The sequence below is a fragment of the Entelurus aequoreus genome, linkage group LG13 (genome assembly GCF_033978785.1).
Source record: "Entelurus aequoreus isolate RoL-2023_Sb linkage group LG13, RoL_Eaeq_v1.1, whole genome shotgun sequence".
Classification (NCBI taxonomy): Eukaryota; Metazoa; Chordata; class Actinopteri; order Syngnathiformes; family Syngnathidae; genus Entelurus; species Entelurus aequoreus.
The window spans coordinates 45,772,442-45,789,342 of NC_084743.1; the positions used below are offsets into that span (position 1 = coordinate 45,772,442).

At 40.3% G+C, this 16,901-nt stretch overlaps 1 protein-coding gene across 1 annotated transcript; it reads left to right on the plus strand.

The window, feature by feature from the left end:
* The first annotated feature begins 16 nt into the window (after positions 1 to 16).
* LOC133663869 (phosphatidylinositol transfer protein alpha isoform-like) lies at positions 17 to 10,643 on the plus strand. The gene is made up of 7 exons (XM_062068583.1): positions 17 to 181; positions 340 to 417; positions 8,075 to 8,152; positions 8,261 to 8,371; positions 8,494 to 8,616; positions 9,960 to 10,004; positions 10,075 to 10,643. Exons 1-6 carry the CDS (start codon positions 116 to 118, stop codon positions 9,999 to 10,001), a joined length of 498 nt encoding a protein of 165 aa, XP_061924567.1. The 5' UTR covers positions 17 to 115; the 3' UTR covers positions 10,002 to 10,004; positions 10,075 to 10,643.
* The last annotated feature ends 6,258 nt before the right edge of the window (positions 10,644 to 16,901 follow it).

A 16,901-nucleotide genomic window follows, 5' to 3' on the forward strand; every position in this document is an offset into this window, starting at 1 on the left:
ATCCTGTTTATTTTCCTCAAAATTTGCTGAGAAGAATTGCGTGAATGCAGACAGCTAACAGATGAAATGTCACTGAGTCTGTGATTTATCTTTCCTACGTTTGCAGAATGCATTCATGAAAGACAAGTTTGAGATTAAGATTGAGACGTGGCATAAGCCAGACATGGGAGAAATGGACAATGTAAGTCATCTGGTATCCATCCATCCAATATCATATGCTATACCATTAACACCATACATGCCAGCTGTATGCAACGTGATATAACAGCAGATTGGTTGGAATGTGTTTACCAAGCAAATTAATCAACATATTGGTTTGTCTTAAATGTCTTGCTGCAGGTACATGGAATAGACAAAGAACAATGGGCCAACACTGAAATTGTGAACATTGACATTGCTGAAAAAATCAATCCAAAGGTAGGAAGCAAAATAACAGCTAAAATGGTTTAATCTCACCCACTTTGAATCTAGAGCAGGGGTACCCAAAGTGAGGCCCCGTCGAGTTGTTTGGTGGCTTCCCAAATGCAATACATACTCATGATGACCTCTTTCAAGCTCACTGTGGCAGGGGTGGGCAATTAATTTTTACCGGGGGCCGCATAAGCAACCCGAGCACTGCTGGAGGGCCACACCGACAATATTTCAATTAAATTTTGCTCAATATTATTTTTGATATACCGTAAGATAAATAATAATAATAATAATAATAATTAATAATAATAATAATAATTTCATTTAACCTAACTTAACTTTATACAAAAGCAGATTGCTTTTGATGGTTTTATTTTTAACACTGTCTTACACAACACTTTCTGATGTATAAATACAATGCAAAAATGTCCATTTCTGCACAGGGTTAATTTCTGTCACTTTATCTATCCTGCATTATCCAACATTTTTCCCCGTCAGATTTGGACAACCATCTGTTGTTAAAAATCGTTTTTAATCATATTTATTTTATATTGTTTTTTATATTGGTTTTATATGTAATTATTTTTTTGTTTTCATTCAGTCAATGGTGGAGCTAAGGATAATATTTGAATATTGTTTTTAATATTGTTGTGCAGCACTTTGGAAACATTTTGTTGTTTAAATGTGCTATATAAATAAAGTGGATTGGATTGGGCCCTGCGATGAGGTGGCGACTTGTCCAGGGTGTACCCCGCCTTCCGCCCAATTGTAGCTGAGATAGGCTCCAGCACCCCCTGCAACCCCGAAGGAATAAGCGGTAGAAAATGGATGGATGGATTGGATTGGATCGTCACACCTGCCAGCTTGTACCATTTCAGTCCTAAAATGTCCAAACACGCATTTACCTATGTGAACAAGTCATTACCTGTGGTTGTCTCTTTAATTGACTGCATGGCTGCCAGCTCCTTCGTGATTTGAAAGTCTGCAGTTATCCCACGTAAGAAGATGAGCAGCTGGGCGGTGTCACGTACATCGCAGCTCTCATCCAAAGCCAGCGAAAAACAGTCAAAGTTTCCGTACATATCAGCGCAACAGAGTCCAATAAGCACTCCTTAATAAACTCTCCGTCAGAAAACGCCTTACTTTTTCTGGCGATTTTGTGAGAAATGACGAAACTTGTCCTGACAGCTGCATCTCTGGGGGTGTGAAATATGGCAAAAAATCCTTGTTGGGTTTGCAGTTTTACCATCAACGCATCAGCCTTCCTTGCGCGCGCTTCATCAGACAGATTCCGGTATTTTTCCTCGTGCTTCGTCGTGTAGTGGCGATTCAAATTATATTCTTTAAACACAGCAACCTGTGTACCACAAATTAAGCACACGGCTTTACCTTTAATTTATGTAAAGCAATACTTGGCAGTCCATGTCTTGTTGGAAACACAGCATTCGTCATCAACTTTTCTCTTTTTAGCGTCTCATTACTTGTCGCTGTGCACCTTCACTCACAGGTTACACCCGGACATACGCCCATAAATAACACTTTTCAAAATAAAAGCAGCACAGTTGTATTGCACGCACGACATAGATGTTTTTTAAACTTTATTTTGTAATTTGTGATTGCCGCTGTTCACATTCACTCACAATCACACACGCGCATACGTCCACACGGAAGTAATACAAATAACGCTTTTCAAAACAAAAGCAGCACCGTTGTATTGCACACTCAACATAGATACTTTTTAAAATGTATTTTGTAATTTATGATTGGCCTCACGCGGGCTGGACAGGGATGCACAAAGGGCCGGATGTGGCCCGTGGGCCGCAGAATGCCCAGGTCTGCACTAGGGTGTTCGGTTTGATATCAGCAAAAAAAACAAGTATAGGATGATATAGGTTTGCATGTAAAATGTCCAATATCAACTGTGATACAAGCAGTTTACTTGTGCAAAGCTAGTTAACATCTAAATGTCCTCCAATAAGCACACACGCTTGGTGTTTTTTGTATTTTAGTCAAGTCTTTTACAAAAGGTAATCATGGTAGGCCAGGGGTCACCAACCTTTTCGAAACCAAGAGCTACTTCTTGGGTACTGATTAATGCGAAGGGCTACCAGTTTGATACACACTTAAATAAATTGGCAGAAATAGGCAATTTGCTCAATTTACCTTTAACTCTGTTATTATTAATAATTAATGATATTCATCTTTGTGGAAACACTGATCATCTTAATGATTTCTCACAATAAATATATATAGAAACAGATAAATATCAATATGCAACACTTTATTTTTATATTTTCTCTAATTGAACATTTTCAAATGATCACTTCTAAGACAGACTTGTGAAATCACAATATCCCATTTTAACTAGCTAGCCACTAACATTTTTGAACAAATCATGAATTACTTTGCACCATGTTTGTACAAATAATAACTCATGTAAAATACAAAAGTCAACTCTCAAATTTTTAAATAAATCATGTCACACTTTGAACTGGACACCAAATCTGTTTTCTGTTTCTTTGTCAGTTAGTGAAGACCAAGTCTTTAAAATATTTTCTTGGATTTTTAAAATTTTTTTTAGTTTTGTCTCTCTTAGAATTAAAAATGTAGAGCAAAGCGAGACCAGCTTGCTAGTAAATAAATAACATTTAAAAAATAGAGGCAGCTCACTGGTAAGTGCTTGTCAAGTGTTTTGCTTTTTTCGCTGTGCTTATCCCACACTTGAAGGGATGTACCAATGCTGAATGTGGCTTCTGGATTTCACTCAAAAGACCAGACCGTAGTTACTTTTTTCCTTTTATTTTCCTTTAGTTTGCAACAGTTTTTCCAACGAAGAAACAGCTTCTTTTTTCTTCTTTAGTCTTTTTAGCAGTCTTTAGCAGTGTTAGACTTTAGTTTCTTTAGCTGTCATTAGCTGTCATCAGCTGTCTTTAGTAGCCTTTAGCTTCTTTAGTAGGTGAAAAACCTTTAAGGACAAAACACCACAAGATTAACATGCTGTAAAAAATCAATCAATTATCAATCCCATAATTTACAATTATTAATTAGGCTATCAAACACTTAACAATTAAACAAGTGCAAGAAAATGGATTAATATTTTCCCTTTAAGTTAAAACAGATTTAAAATAAATTGTCTCAACATAAATGCACCAAGATACATATAAAATACATTCAACACCAGAAAAACAATAGATAAATGCAGCAGAAAACCCAATATGCAAATACATAAATACCTAACCAATTAACCACCTATTTTAGATACATATTTAAAATCCATATCCAATATAAATATATTATTAATTTAGCAGTGAAACACTCAATCTTAAACGCTGTCTACTGGTAGAAAAATACCCCTTTTCTATGCCCTCACCAGCAGCCAATGATCCAACACAGTTAAATCCAACACTTTAAGTTGAGCGACTTCACTTCCAACATTTATCAAACTAAGCAAAGAATCACAACACTTCCTTACTAAACAACAGTTACACAAAACACCGTGTGTATTTAGCCTCCAGACTAAGCACGCTACATGCACACAACTCCCCACACCCCCCCATCTCACCAGCACAACAGGTGCGCCACACCCACAAAGAGAAATAAAGTGCAATCTTACCGGCTGTCCGTTCAGCTTTTGGTTTTGGTACACTTTTGGCACAACTCTGTGTTATCTGTAATGAACCAAACCTTTCTCCACTCTGCGCTGGTGTCTTTTGTACTCCTTGATTTGACACAGCTGTCTAATTACCGGGCTCGCGCACCAGCAGACGAGACGGGAGCGTGCCGCGTTATACCTGCGCGTGACCGTAAACTGATAATAATGCAGAATTTTATACATTTCCTGGGGTTGCCTAGGTGAATAGGGATGTGGATGTGCTCTAAAATAAAATATAATTTTATTAAGTGGGGTTTGGCTGGTTGCCAAGCAGCCGCAGTTACGCGCTCGCGCATCAGCTGACGAGACAGCTGTTCGCCGCTACAGTGCTGCTATTTGAGCTATTTTTAGAACAGGCCAGCGGGCGACTCATCTGGTCCTTACGGGCTACCTGGTGCCCGCGGGCACTGCGTTGGTGACCCCTGTGGTAGGCTATAGGCTACTAGGATCTAGTACTCACCTGGGCAAATTAAGGCCCGGGGGCCACATGTGGCCCGTTAAGCTTTTCAATCTGGCCCGGCGTACATTCCCAAATAATTTTTTTAGATCTTTAAGATGGAAACTGCAGCTTCCATTACGATGTGCAGTGATGTTTTCAAATTACCGTAAACCTTGAACTATACAAAGTATTTCAATGGTTGGAATCTGCGCTTTTGCATGATATACTAGTTACTATGGTAATGGAATTAGTTACTACGGTAATCTAAGTCACAGCAGCTCAAATGAGGCACCAAAAAGTGTGGGGGGTTGAGCGTTTCCACAGAGTGTTTCCAGAGCGGCAAGCCTAAAATGCGGGTGTCAGGGACAGACGCGGAAGGAGATTTTTACAACAAAGTTCTAAAGCTTAGTGATATATCAGATTGTAGGTGGGTTTTTTTTTACACTTTGCCTTCATATTTCGCTGTTTTTTGCATTTTTGTTGTGTTTCGCTTGATTGTAAAATATGTCAATCGAGAGGGGGTGTGACGTTCATACAGTATGTTATACAGTATGTTGTCAATATTCAGTGTTTTATCGTTATAGTTAATATTGTAAATCCCACATTCTTTATTTTCATGTACATTCTGGGTGTCTCATTCAGTAAAAAAATTTAAAATTCCATTCCTTTTTCTAAGGCGGTCTGTCGTAGCGTTTTTAGCATTCAATCAGACATTATTGTGAGGTTTTGTATTAGTGTTAATAAAAATAGATATACTGGCCCCCAGACACATTTTTTTCTCTAAATTTGGCCCCCGAGTCAAAATAATTGCCCAGGCCTGATCTAGCAGCTACACAGCAGCTAAGCACACAGTAGCAAACAAGCTAAACCTACTCTATGTAATAAGTGTCCTTAGTTGAACAAAATTGTAATCGAATACATTTGTCAAAATAGACAAGTATAAAATAATTAAAGTTGTACATTACTTACAGCTACAATGTCTTCAAGGCAGATGCTTATTAGAAAGTATCCAGTAACTAACGTGTCTGCATCGTTCAATTTACTGCGTCATGAGCTTAACATGATGAATTATTATGACCACTGGGTGTTGACATGGTATTTGTCAACACCTAGTGGTCACAATAATTCATCATGTTAAGCTCAAATGTATTGGATTGCAATGTTGTTCAATTAAGGACACTTTAAGTATGCGGCAAAAGCGTTGCTACAAAAAGTAGCAGCACTACTAATTTGATTGCATCATTTGAAAAGTCACCCGCTAGAGAATAAGGGGTGGAAAGTTTCCGGTAAATTTACGGAAACTTTCCGGAAATTTACCACGGGAAGTTAAGCTCAGGAAGTTAGGAAATATTGACAATTTTTTGATTATTGAAAATTGGACACCGTCCATGGGAATTAATGGGAATATATGGGAATTAATGGGGAATTACAATAATGATATATTATTGGGCACTCGTCTATATGCTGCTGCATTTTTTGCGTAGCTCTTTGCACTGTATTTGCAAATGTACACAGCCTTTCCGCCTACATTGGTTGTGATGAAATGTCTCCACACAACAGATGGTGTACGTGGCATTATTCTGTTTGTATTTATTTATTCTTGTAGAACACTGATGCAATGCCACACACATCTATAAATAGTCAGCTAAACAATTGGAGTAGTCTTTAAAAATATTTTACTGATGGACAAATGAATAGAAATAGGCTAGATGAATAAATGAACACTCAATCATTATGCTAAATCAAACTATAACCTACATTTTTGTATGACAACAGAATGGCTAGCAGAACAGAAGGCAGAGGAAACTACACGTTTTGATTTAGTATTTGCTAGTTGAACTTTACAGATCACAAAAAAGGTAAATTCGGATCGCTAACATTCTTAGCATAAATGAATGGGATTTAACATAGAGAAAATTAGCATCACGGCTAACGGAGAAATATTTTCGGTTCATTATGAGACTGTGGTGGTACATAAACCTAGCTAGCTAGAGATATTGGCCCCAAAATCATTTAACAAGTACAGGAACAGCTAGCTAGCTTGAGTGGAAGTATGCTGGAGTAGCCTACAGTCATACAATAACAATTACACCTCTATTAAACTTAAATACCATAGATCAAATATATTTACCCCAGTAATATCATCAAAACTTACCTGACTGGCTGAAGTCCTTGGGCTCAAATACTAGTGTGGACTCAATAGCCCTGCTGTAGTGTGTAACATGCTGGGAATTATCTGTGCATGTGATGGAAGAATGCACTGCACATGTGATGGAGGAATGCACAGTCCAGGGTTTAAATTCTACTGAATTTGCATTAAATCAGGTTGTTTTAGCTAATAATCATGCTGCAAGATCTAGCATGTTGCATTCAATGTTTATTCCCATTAATTCCCGTTAATTCCCATGGAAAGTTTCCAACTTTGAATATTCCCGGAATTTTGCAACCCTAATAAGGAGTGCTTGAAACTCTGCATGTCAACATCTCCGGCCGGTGCCACACCCAACAAAATGCCCAAGCAACCAGCAACTGACAATTGAGCCTGGCGTCTTCCGTTTCCACATCAACACCGTATGAAAAAAATAGTCAACAACAGAAGGAGATAACGTCCGCAGTAACCTACCACATAGTGAAGGACATACACTATTTGATTTCCTATTATGCAGCTAATTTTTATTTGACAGTTATTGAAATATCTTGTGTGACATCATGCACAAAAGTGCACTTTATTTGTTTTAAACTATTGTAGTGGCATTCTGTACAAAAAGTGCACTTTAATTTAGTGTTGTTTTGATATGTCATCTTAGTGACATCATGCACAAAAGTGCACTTTATTTGTTTTAAAATATTGTAGTGGCGTTCTGTACAAAAAGTGCACTAATTTAGTGTTGGTTTGAAATGTCATCTTAGTGACATCATGCACAAAAGTGCACTAATAGCTTGTTTTAAAATGTCTCTGACAATCTTGCACTTTCTGTTTTGAAATGACATGAATGTTTGTGCCACTGCTTAATAACTGTTTAATAAATACAGTTTTGGTAAATTGACTTAGTTGTGGTTTCCCGCTCTGCTTGAAAGTTTAAAATTAGCATATATTAATGCAGTATGAACAATAATATTTTAATGTAGACACATAGCATCATTATACTGGTGTGATTATATGCATCAAGTGTTAATTCAAGGCTAAGGCAAAATATCGAGATATATATCGTGTATCGTGACATGGCCTGAAAATATCGAGATATTAATAAAAGGCCATATCGCCCAGCCATACACACTATAAACAAATACAATTATGTATGATTCTGGGACATCCCTAAAGCTCACACAATCATTGATGTCATGTCCCTTGGCAAGGCTAACTAGCTGTCATCTGTCATTGTTGTTTGCAGTAACTAAAGGAACTTTATTAATTACATTTAGGCTATTTGTGTTTCACGCTTAATATCGTTGTTTGACCCGCGGCCCATCGGCACATTTTCTCTTTTACCCTTGGAGGCAAAAGGTTTGGACACTTCTGGTCTGGATTAAACATTCTGCATTATATGTAAACCCCTGCATTCACTCTTAAGGACTACAAAGAAGACCAGGATCCAGCCATCTTTAAGTCAGAGAAGACCGGCAGGGGGCCTCTGGGGCCTAACTGGAAGGTATAAACCGAGTGTGTGGCACACGTAATGAAATTATTATAGCATACTTGTGAAAAAGACCAGGAACCATTTTGGCTATTTTGAAATGTATTATATATGTGTCTGCAGGAAGAACTTGTCAACAACCCCAACTGTCCACATATGTGTGCCTATAAACTGGTCTCAGTAAACTTTCAGTGGATGGGACTGACGACCAAGATGCAGAACTTCATTCATAAAGTATTGAAGCCATATTGCCCTCTAGTGGCTGATACATAAACTGCTGCACATTTGTGTTCACATACACATACACACGTGTGCCATGGTCCTGTTGTATGCCCACACTTTTTCCTTTTGTGCAGATGGAAAGGCGTATTTTTACCGTCTTCCACAGACAGCTATTCTGCTGGATTGATAAATGGATCGATCTTTCCATGGAGGATATCAGACGGATAGAGGATAACACAAAGGAACAGTTGGATAAGGTGAGTGAACAGTATTCTACAGGGTGATTAAAAAAAGAAAACGCCAAAATTATCACTCGATATTTCAAAAATGAAAAACAACAGAAAACCTAGCTTGAACACATGTGTTGTACATGACTTTGAGTATTAATTTCATTCTTTACAAGTGCTCAATATGTTCTCTTGTTCAATATAAAACATGAATATTAGATAATTAATTAGAGATATATTTTTTTGATATTTTCTAATCAACCCTTTGGCATGAAAATGTGTTTTCATGCTTTTGATGCAGATTATCAATAACCTTTTATACTGTTAAATCAAATGCCAGAGAGATTAATAGCCATGATGTAATTGCTGGTGTTTGTTCACGTTGTTTGCAATTTTTACTTTTACTTAACTGTTGACTTCTGTGAGGGGAGAGAGTCACTATAAAGTAGGGATGTCCGATAATGGCTTTTTGCCGATATCCGATATTCCGATATTGTCCAACTCTTTAATTACCGATACCGATATCAACCGATGTATACAGTCGTGGAATTAACACATTATTATGCCTAATTTGGACAACCAGGTATGGTGAAGATAAGGTACTTTTGAAAAAAATTACTAAAATAAAATAAGAATTAAAATTAAAAACATTTTCTTGAATAAAAAAGAAAGTAAAATAATATAAAAACAGTTACATAGAAACTAGTAATTAATGAAAATTAGTAAAATTAACTGTTAAAGGTTAGTACTGTTAGTGGACCAGCAGCACGCACAATCATGTGTGCTTACGGACTGTATCCCTTGCAGACTGTATTGATATATATTGATATATAATGTAGGAACCAGAATATTAATAACAGAAAGAAACAACCCTTTTGTGTGAATGAGTGTAAATGGGGGAGGAAGGTTTTTTGGGTTGGTGCACTAATTGTAAGTGTATCTTGTGTTTTTTATGTTGATTTAATAAAAAATAAAAAAAAACGATACCGATAATAAAAAAAACGATACCGATCATTTCCGATATTACATTTTAACGCATTTATCGGCAGGCCGATATTATCGGACATCTCTACTATAAAGGTATCATTTTTGAGGGAACATTCAGGGCACTACCCAAAGAAAAAGTCATTTTAAATATTGGTGTACAAAAATGGGGGCAACATCTTTATGTGAAAACCGGATAATACAGAAAGTGAGGTACAACAACATGAACAACACACCAACAAAAACAGAAGTTTGCGAAAATAAACATCCAAAAGAAATGAAAAGTATCAGATCGCTGTGTGGATTTATCCTTGGTATCAGTGTCAAGTCGCCCTTTCCAAGTAAAAAGAAATGAGACAATTCTGTTTACACAGTATATCTTTTCACAGATGAGACAGCATGATGAAGTTAAAGGAATGGTTGCCCATTAATGCGTGAGTAACAAAATGTATATTTTCAAAGGCATCACAATTCGTACAATGTTTTTTTTCTTCTGTTTTTCAGTCTTCGGTGCTCCTGCAGTCAGACTCCACTTCTCACACTTGGACCAAGACCAACTTCATGGAATTCTTTCGTTTCCTATTTTGAGCTTATAATCATAAATTGTAAAGCAACTGTGCCTGGATTTACATTGTTGATCCTCTTAAACCGAAAGAGGAAACATTTTCCTTGTCGTTATTTTCAGTGCATCACAACAGTTGCTTATTGTTGTTTGTTTTAATTAGTATCACTTTTGTTTGGGCTTCTTTACCAGCACTTTCCGTGTATAATTTGATGTATCACATCAAAAATACATCTTTAGTGTGCCACCATAAGTCTTTCCAATGTAAAAGCTTAGTCTGATATGCTTTGTTATGCCTTCAGAGGAGCGAACAATACTGATGATGGCTGGGTCAACCTCGCGGTAAAAAAACAACTGCTGTATAGTTTTGGATTTTGGGTACAGGTGGTTTTACAGATACACTGGTCATATAATTGTACTGACAGCGGCAAATTATATCTTTATCAAATAAAATGACATGTATTTTAATGTCATAAGATGGGTTGTGTGCATTAAATATACTTTTTGTTCATTTGTCGTAATCTTGGTCATCCTTTTGTTTACATTTCCTCACTTTGAACAAATTCCATCCATCCATCCATTTCCCTCCGCTTATCCGAGGTCAGGTCGCAGGGGCAGCAGCCTAAGCAGAGAAGCCCAGACTTCCCTCTCCTCAGCCACTTCGTCTAGCTCCTGCCGGGGGATCCTGAGGTGTTCCCAGGCCAGCCGGGAAACATAGTCTTCCCAACGTGTCCTGGGTCTTCCCCGTGGCCTCCAACCAGTAGGACGTGCCCTAAACACCTCCCTAGGGAGGCATTTGGGTGGCATCCTCACCAGATGCTCGAACCACTTCATCTGGCTCCTCTCAATGTGAAGGAGCAGCAGCTTTACTTTGAGCTCCTCCCGGATGACAGAGCTTCTCACCCTATCTCTAAGAGAGCCCCGCCACCCGGCGGAGGAAACTCATTTCGGCCGAGGAAACTCATTTCAGCCGCTTGTACCCGGGATCTTGTCCTTTTGGTCATAACCCAAAGCTCATGACCATAGGTGAGGATGGGAACGTAGATCGACCGGTAAATTCACAGTTTTGCCTTCCGACTCAGCTCTTTCTTCACCACAACGGATCGATACAGCGTCCGCCTGTCGATCTCACGATCCACTCTTCCCTCACTCGTGAACAAGACTCTGAGGTACTTGAACTCCTCCACATGGGGCAAGATCTCTTCCCCAACCCGAAGATGGCACTCCACCCTTTTCCGGACGAGAACCATGGACTCTGACTTGGAGGTGCTGATTCTCATCCCAGTCGCTTCACACTCGGCTGCGAACCGATCCAGTGAGAGCTGAAGATCCTGGCCAGATGAAGCCATCAGGACCACATAATCTGCAAAAACCAGAGACCTAATCCTGCAGCCACCAAACCGGATCCCCTCAAGGCCCTGACTGCGCCTACAAATTATGTCCATAAAAATAATGAACAGAATTGGTGACAAAGGGCAGCCTTGGCGGAGTCCAAGTCCATACTTGCCAACCTTGAGACCTCCGAATTCGGGATATGGGGTGGCAGGATTTGGTGGGAGCGGGGGTGTATATTGTAGCGTCCCGCAAGAGTTAGTGCTGCACGGGATTCTGGGTATTTGTTCTGTTGTGTTACGGTGCGGATGTTCTCCCGAAATGTGTTTGTTTGGTGTGGGTTCACAGTGTGGCGCATATTTGTAACAGTGTTAAAGTTGTTTGTACGGCCGCCCTCAGTGTGACCTGTATGGCTGTTGATCAAGTATGCCTTGCAATGACTTCTGTGTGTGTAAAAGCCGCATATATTATGTGACGAGGCTGGCACGCTGTTTGTATGTAGGAAAAGCGGATGCTATAGGCAGTGCCTTTAAGGCACGCCCCCAATATTGTTGTACGGGTGGAAATCGGGAGAATGGTTGCCCCGGGAGATTTTCGGGAGGGGCACTGAAATTCGGGAGTCTCCCGGGAAAATCGGGAGGGTTGGCAAGTATGAGTCCAACCCTCACTGGAAACGGCTCCGACTTACTGCCGGCAATGCGGACCAAGCTCTGACATCATACAGGGAGCGGACTGCCACAACCAGACAGTCCGATACCCCATACTCTCTGTGCACTCTCCACAGGACTTCCTGAGGGACACGGTCGAATGCCTTCTCCAAGTCCACAAAGCTGGTTGGGCAAAGTCCCATGCACCCTCAAGGACCCTGCCGAGAGTATAGAGCTGGTCCACCGTTCCATGATCAGGACGAAAACCACACTGTTCCTCCTGAGTCCGAGGTTCGACTATTCGGCATAGCCTCCTTTCTAGTACACCTGAATAGACCTTACATTGAACAAATTGTGTGATGAAATACGTCTTACTGAACTGTACATTCCATCCATCCATTTTCTACAGCTTGTCCTTTTCGGGGTAGCGGGGGGTCGCTGGAGCCTATCTCAGCTGCATTCGGGCGGTAGGCGTGGTACACCCTGGACAAGTCGCCACCTCATCGCAGGGCCAACACAGATAGACAGACAACATTCACACTCACATTCACACACTAGGGCCAATTTAGTGTTGCCAATCAACCTATCCCCAGGTGCATGTTTTTGGAGGTGGGAGGAAGCCGGAGTACCCGGAGGGAACCCACCCAGTCACGGGGAGGACATGCAAACATCCCGAGCGCAGGATCGAACCCAGGACCTTCGTATTGTGAGGCAGACGCACTAAGCCCTCCACCACCGTGCTGCCTCACCTGTATATTATCGATGCAAATATGGCATTGGAGAAATTATGTCTTTATGTGCAGAACTGCAGATAATTTGTCACTTATCAGATATTTGATGTACTGTATTATACATGTTATAGTGACATGGGCGCACCAGAATTGAAAGACATTGCTTGTACTGTATCAACATTTAAGCTTTTTCTTCTTACGTTGTGCATCTTTGCCATATTTTTCCCATTTTTTCTGTTTTAAAAAAACAAACAAATTCTGCAATGTGCCGAGGACCACAAATAGCCGCCAAGTCGCATTTCGGACACCTTTGCTATAAGAAAAATTGTACTAGACTCTGAAATGTTGTGTTTGTTCTATATACACAACATTTCAGAGTAAAAGCTTATTTGTGATATTTAATTTTAGTTTGGTAACATTGTTTGTGTCCTTCTATTATCATGAGCTTGTATTTGGTAAAGCAAAGATGCTGTGTCAATATTACTTGATTACATTGTTGTGAGACAATTGCATCATCCATCCATCCATTTCCTACCGCTTGTCCCTTTTGGGGTCAGCTGCATTCGGGCGGAAAACGGGGTACACCCTGGACAAGTCGCCATATGATGCATATTTATGATCGTTCGGGCATCTGGTCAGGATGCCACTCGGGAGGTGTTTAGGGCACGTCCGACCGGTAGGAGGCCACGGGGAAGACCCAGGACACGTTCAATCAATCAATCAATCAATGTTTATTTATATAGCCCTAAATCACAAGTGTCTCAAAGGGCTGTACAAGCCACAACGACATCCTCGGTACAGAGCCCACATACGGGCAAGGAAAACTCACCCCAGTGGGACGTCAATGTGAATGACTATGAGAAACCTTGGAGAGGACCGCATATGTGGGTAACCCCCCCACCCCCCTCTAGGGGAGACCGAAAGCAATGGATGTCGAGTGGGTCTGACATAATATTGTGAAAGTCCAACACATCAGCGAAAGTCCAGTCCATGGTGGGGCCAGCAGGAACCATCCCGAGCGGAGACGGGTCAGCAGCGTAGAGATGTCCCCATCCGATGGACAGGCTAGCGGTCCACCCCGGGTTGGGAGCAGAGTAGAAAAGAAAAGAAAAGAAACGGCAGATCAACTGGTCTAAAAAGGGAGTCTATTTAAAGGCTAGAGTATACAAATGAGTTTTAAAATGAGACTTAAATGCTTCTACTGAGGTAGCATCTCTAACTTTTACCGGGAGGGCATTCCATAGTTTTGGAGCCCGAATAGAAAACGCTCTATAGCCCGCAGACTTTTTTTGGCTCTGGGAATCACTAATAAGCCGGAGTTCTTTGAACGCAGATTTCTTGTCGGGACATATGGTACAATACAATCGTCAAGATAGGCAGGAGCTTGACCGTGTAGTATTTTATACGTAAGTAGTAAAACCTTAAAGTCGCATCTTAGGTGCACAGGAAGCCAGTACAAGTGAGCCAGTATAGGCGTAATATGATCAAACTTTCTTGTTTTTGTCAAAAGTCTAGCAGCCGCATTTTGTACCATCTGTAATCTTTTAATGCTAGACATAGGGAGGCCCGAAAATAAAACGTTACAGTAATCGAGACGAGATGTAACGAACGCATGGATAATGATCTCAGCATCGCTTGTGGACAAAATGGAACGAATTTTAGCGATATTACGGAGATGAAAGAAGGCCGTTTTAGTAACACTCTTAATGTGTGACTTAAACGAGAGAGTTGGGTCGAAGATAATACCCAGATTCTTTACCGAGTCGCCTTGTTTAATTGTTTGGTTGTCAAATGTTAAGGTGGTATTATTAAATAGATGTCGGTGTTGAGCAGGACCGATAATCAGCATTTCCGTTTTCTTAGCGTTGAGTTGCAAAAAGTTAGCGGACATCCATTGTTTAATTTCATTAAGACACGCCTCCAGCTGACTACAATCCGGCGTGTTGGTCAGCTTTAGGGGCATGTAGAGTTGGGTGTCATCAGCATAACAGTGAAAGCTAACACCGTATTTGCGTATGATGTCACCTAGCGGCAGCATGTAAATACTAAAGAGTGCAGGGCCAAGAACCGAACCCTGGGGAACTCCGCACGTTACCTTAACATAGTCCGAGGTCACATTGTTATGGGAGACACACTGCATCCTGTCAGTAAGATAAGAGTAAAACCAAGACAAGGCTAAGTCTGACATCCCAATACGCGTTTTGATACGCTCTAATAAAATATTATGATCAACAGTATCGAAAGCGGCGCTAAGATCAAGAAGCAGCAACATAGATTACGCATCAGAATCCATCGTTAGCAATAGATCATTAGTCATTTTTGCGAGGGCTGTCTCCGTAGAGTGATTTGCCCTGAAACCGGATTGAAAAGGTTCATAGAGATTGTTAGACGCTAAGTGTTCATTTAGCTGCTGTGCGACAATTTTTTCGAGGATTTTCGAGATAAACGGAAGGTGGGACACCGGCCGGTACTTTACCATGAGGTCAGGATCGAGGTTAGGTCTTTTGAGTAGAGGATGAATAACCGCTTTTTTGAATGCTAGGGGAACAGTGCCAGAGGAAAGTGATAAGTTTATAATATTTAACACTGATGGACCTAATAATACAAAAAGCTCCTTGATAAGTTTCCCAGGAATTGGGTCAATTAAACATGTTGTTTGTTTTGTCCCATTTACACATTTTAACAATTCCTCCAATGTTATTTCATCAAAGAGAGAGAAACTATTTTGGAGGGCAGTGTCCGTCGTATATACAGTCGTATTTGTGTTAATAGAACCCAGTTGTAGCTGAGATGCATTGTCTTTAATCTCTTTTCTAATGACTTCAATTTTCTTATTAAAGAAATTCATAAAGTCATCTGCTGAGTGGGTGGAGCTACTGGGAGGAGTCCCTTGTTGGGTTAGCGATGCTACTGTACTAAACAAAAATTTAGGATCATTTTTGTTGAGGTGGATGATATTTGAGTAATATTTAGCTTTAGCTGAGGTAAGCATGCATTTATACGTTATTAAACTATCACTCCATGCTTGATGGAAAACCTCAAGTTTAGTCGCACGCCATTTGCGTTCCAGCTTTCTACATGATAATTTCTGGGCTTTAGTTTCTTCTGTAAACCATGGGGTACGCCTTTTAGGGGCCCTTTTTAGCTTTAGCGGTGCTACAATATCAATGGTGTCGCGCAGGGCGTCGTTAAAGTTGTTAGTGAGGTTATCAATAGAGCCCACATAATTTGGGAATGGTCCCATTACCGAAGGCAGTAGGTCAGTAAGAGTCGTCGTTGTGGCAGCATTAATGTTGCGGCTGCTATAGTAGTTATTAATATTATTATCAGTTTGTTGACAATGAGTCAGAACCTCGAATTTTATAAGGTAATGATCGGACATTACTTTAGTTTACGGGAGTATCGTAACTTTAGAGGTGGTGACACCCCTGACAAGTACTAGATCTATCGTATTACCGTTGCGATGCGTGGGTTCATTTATTATTTGTGCAAGACCACAGCTATCAATTATAGTCTGGAGCGCCACGCATGGAGGGTCCGATGGGGTATTCATATGGATGTTAAAGTCTCCCATTATGATTATATTGTCGGCGTGCGTCACTAGATCAGCAACGAACTCTGAAAATTCATTGATAAAGTCCGAATAGGGCCCAGGGGGCGGTAGATAACAGCCAGGTGCAGAGGCAGCGGTGTGACAAACCTCATAGTAAGCACCTCAAACGAGTTATATTTATTATTTAGGTCCGAGGTAAGGCTAAAGTTTTTGTTGTATATTAGTGTAACACCCCCACCCCTTTTGATGGGACGGGCAATATGCGTTCCCGTATAGCCAGGAGGAGACGCCTCACCCAGCGCAAAAAATTCGTCTGGTTTGAGCCAGGTCTCGGCTAGACCGACGACATCAAGATTGTTGTCTCTATGACTTCATTAACTAATAACGTTTTGGAAGACAATGATCTTATGTTTAAAAAGCCCATATTATAGGTAGTGGGCTGTTTTGAGGAGTTTTTGTTGAAAGTATCCGTAGTAGCAATATTAATAATGTTACGTTTATTATGC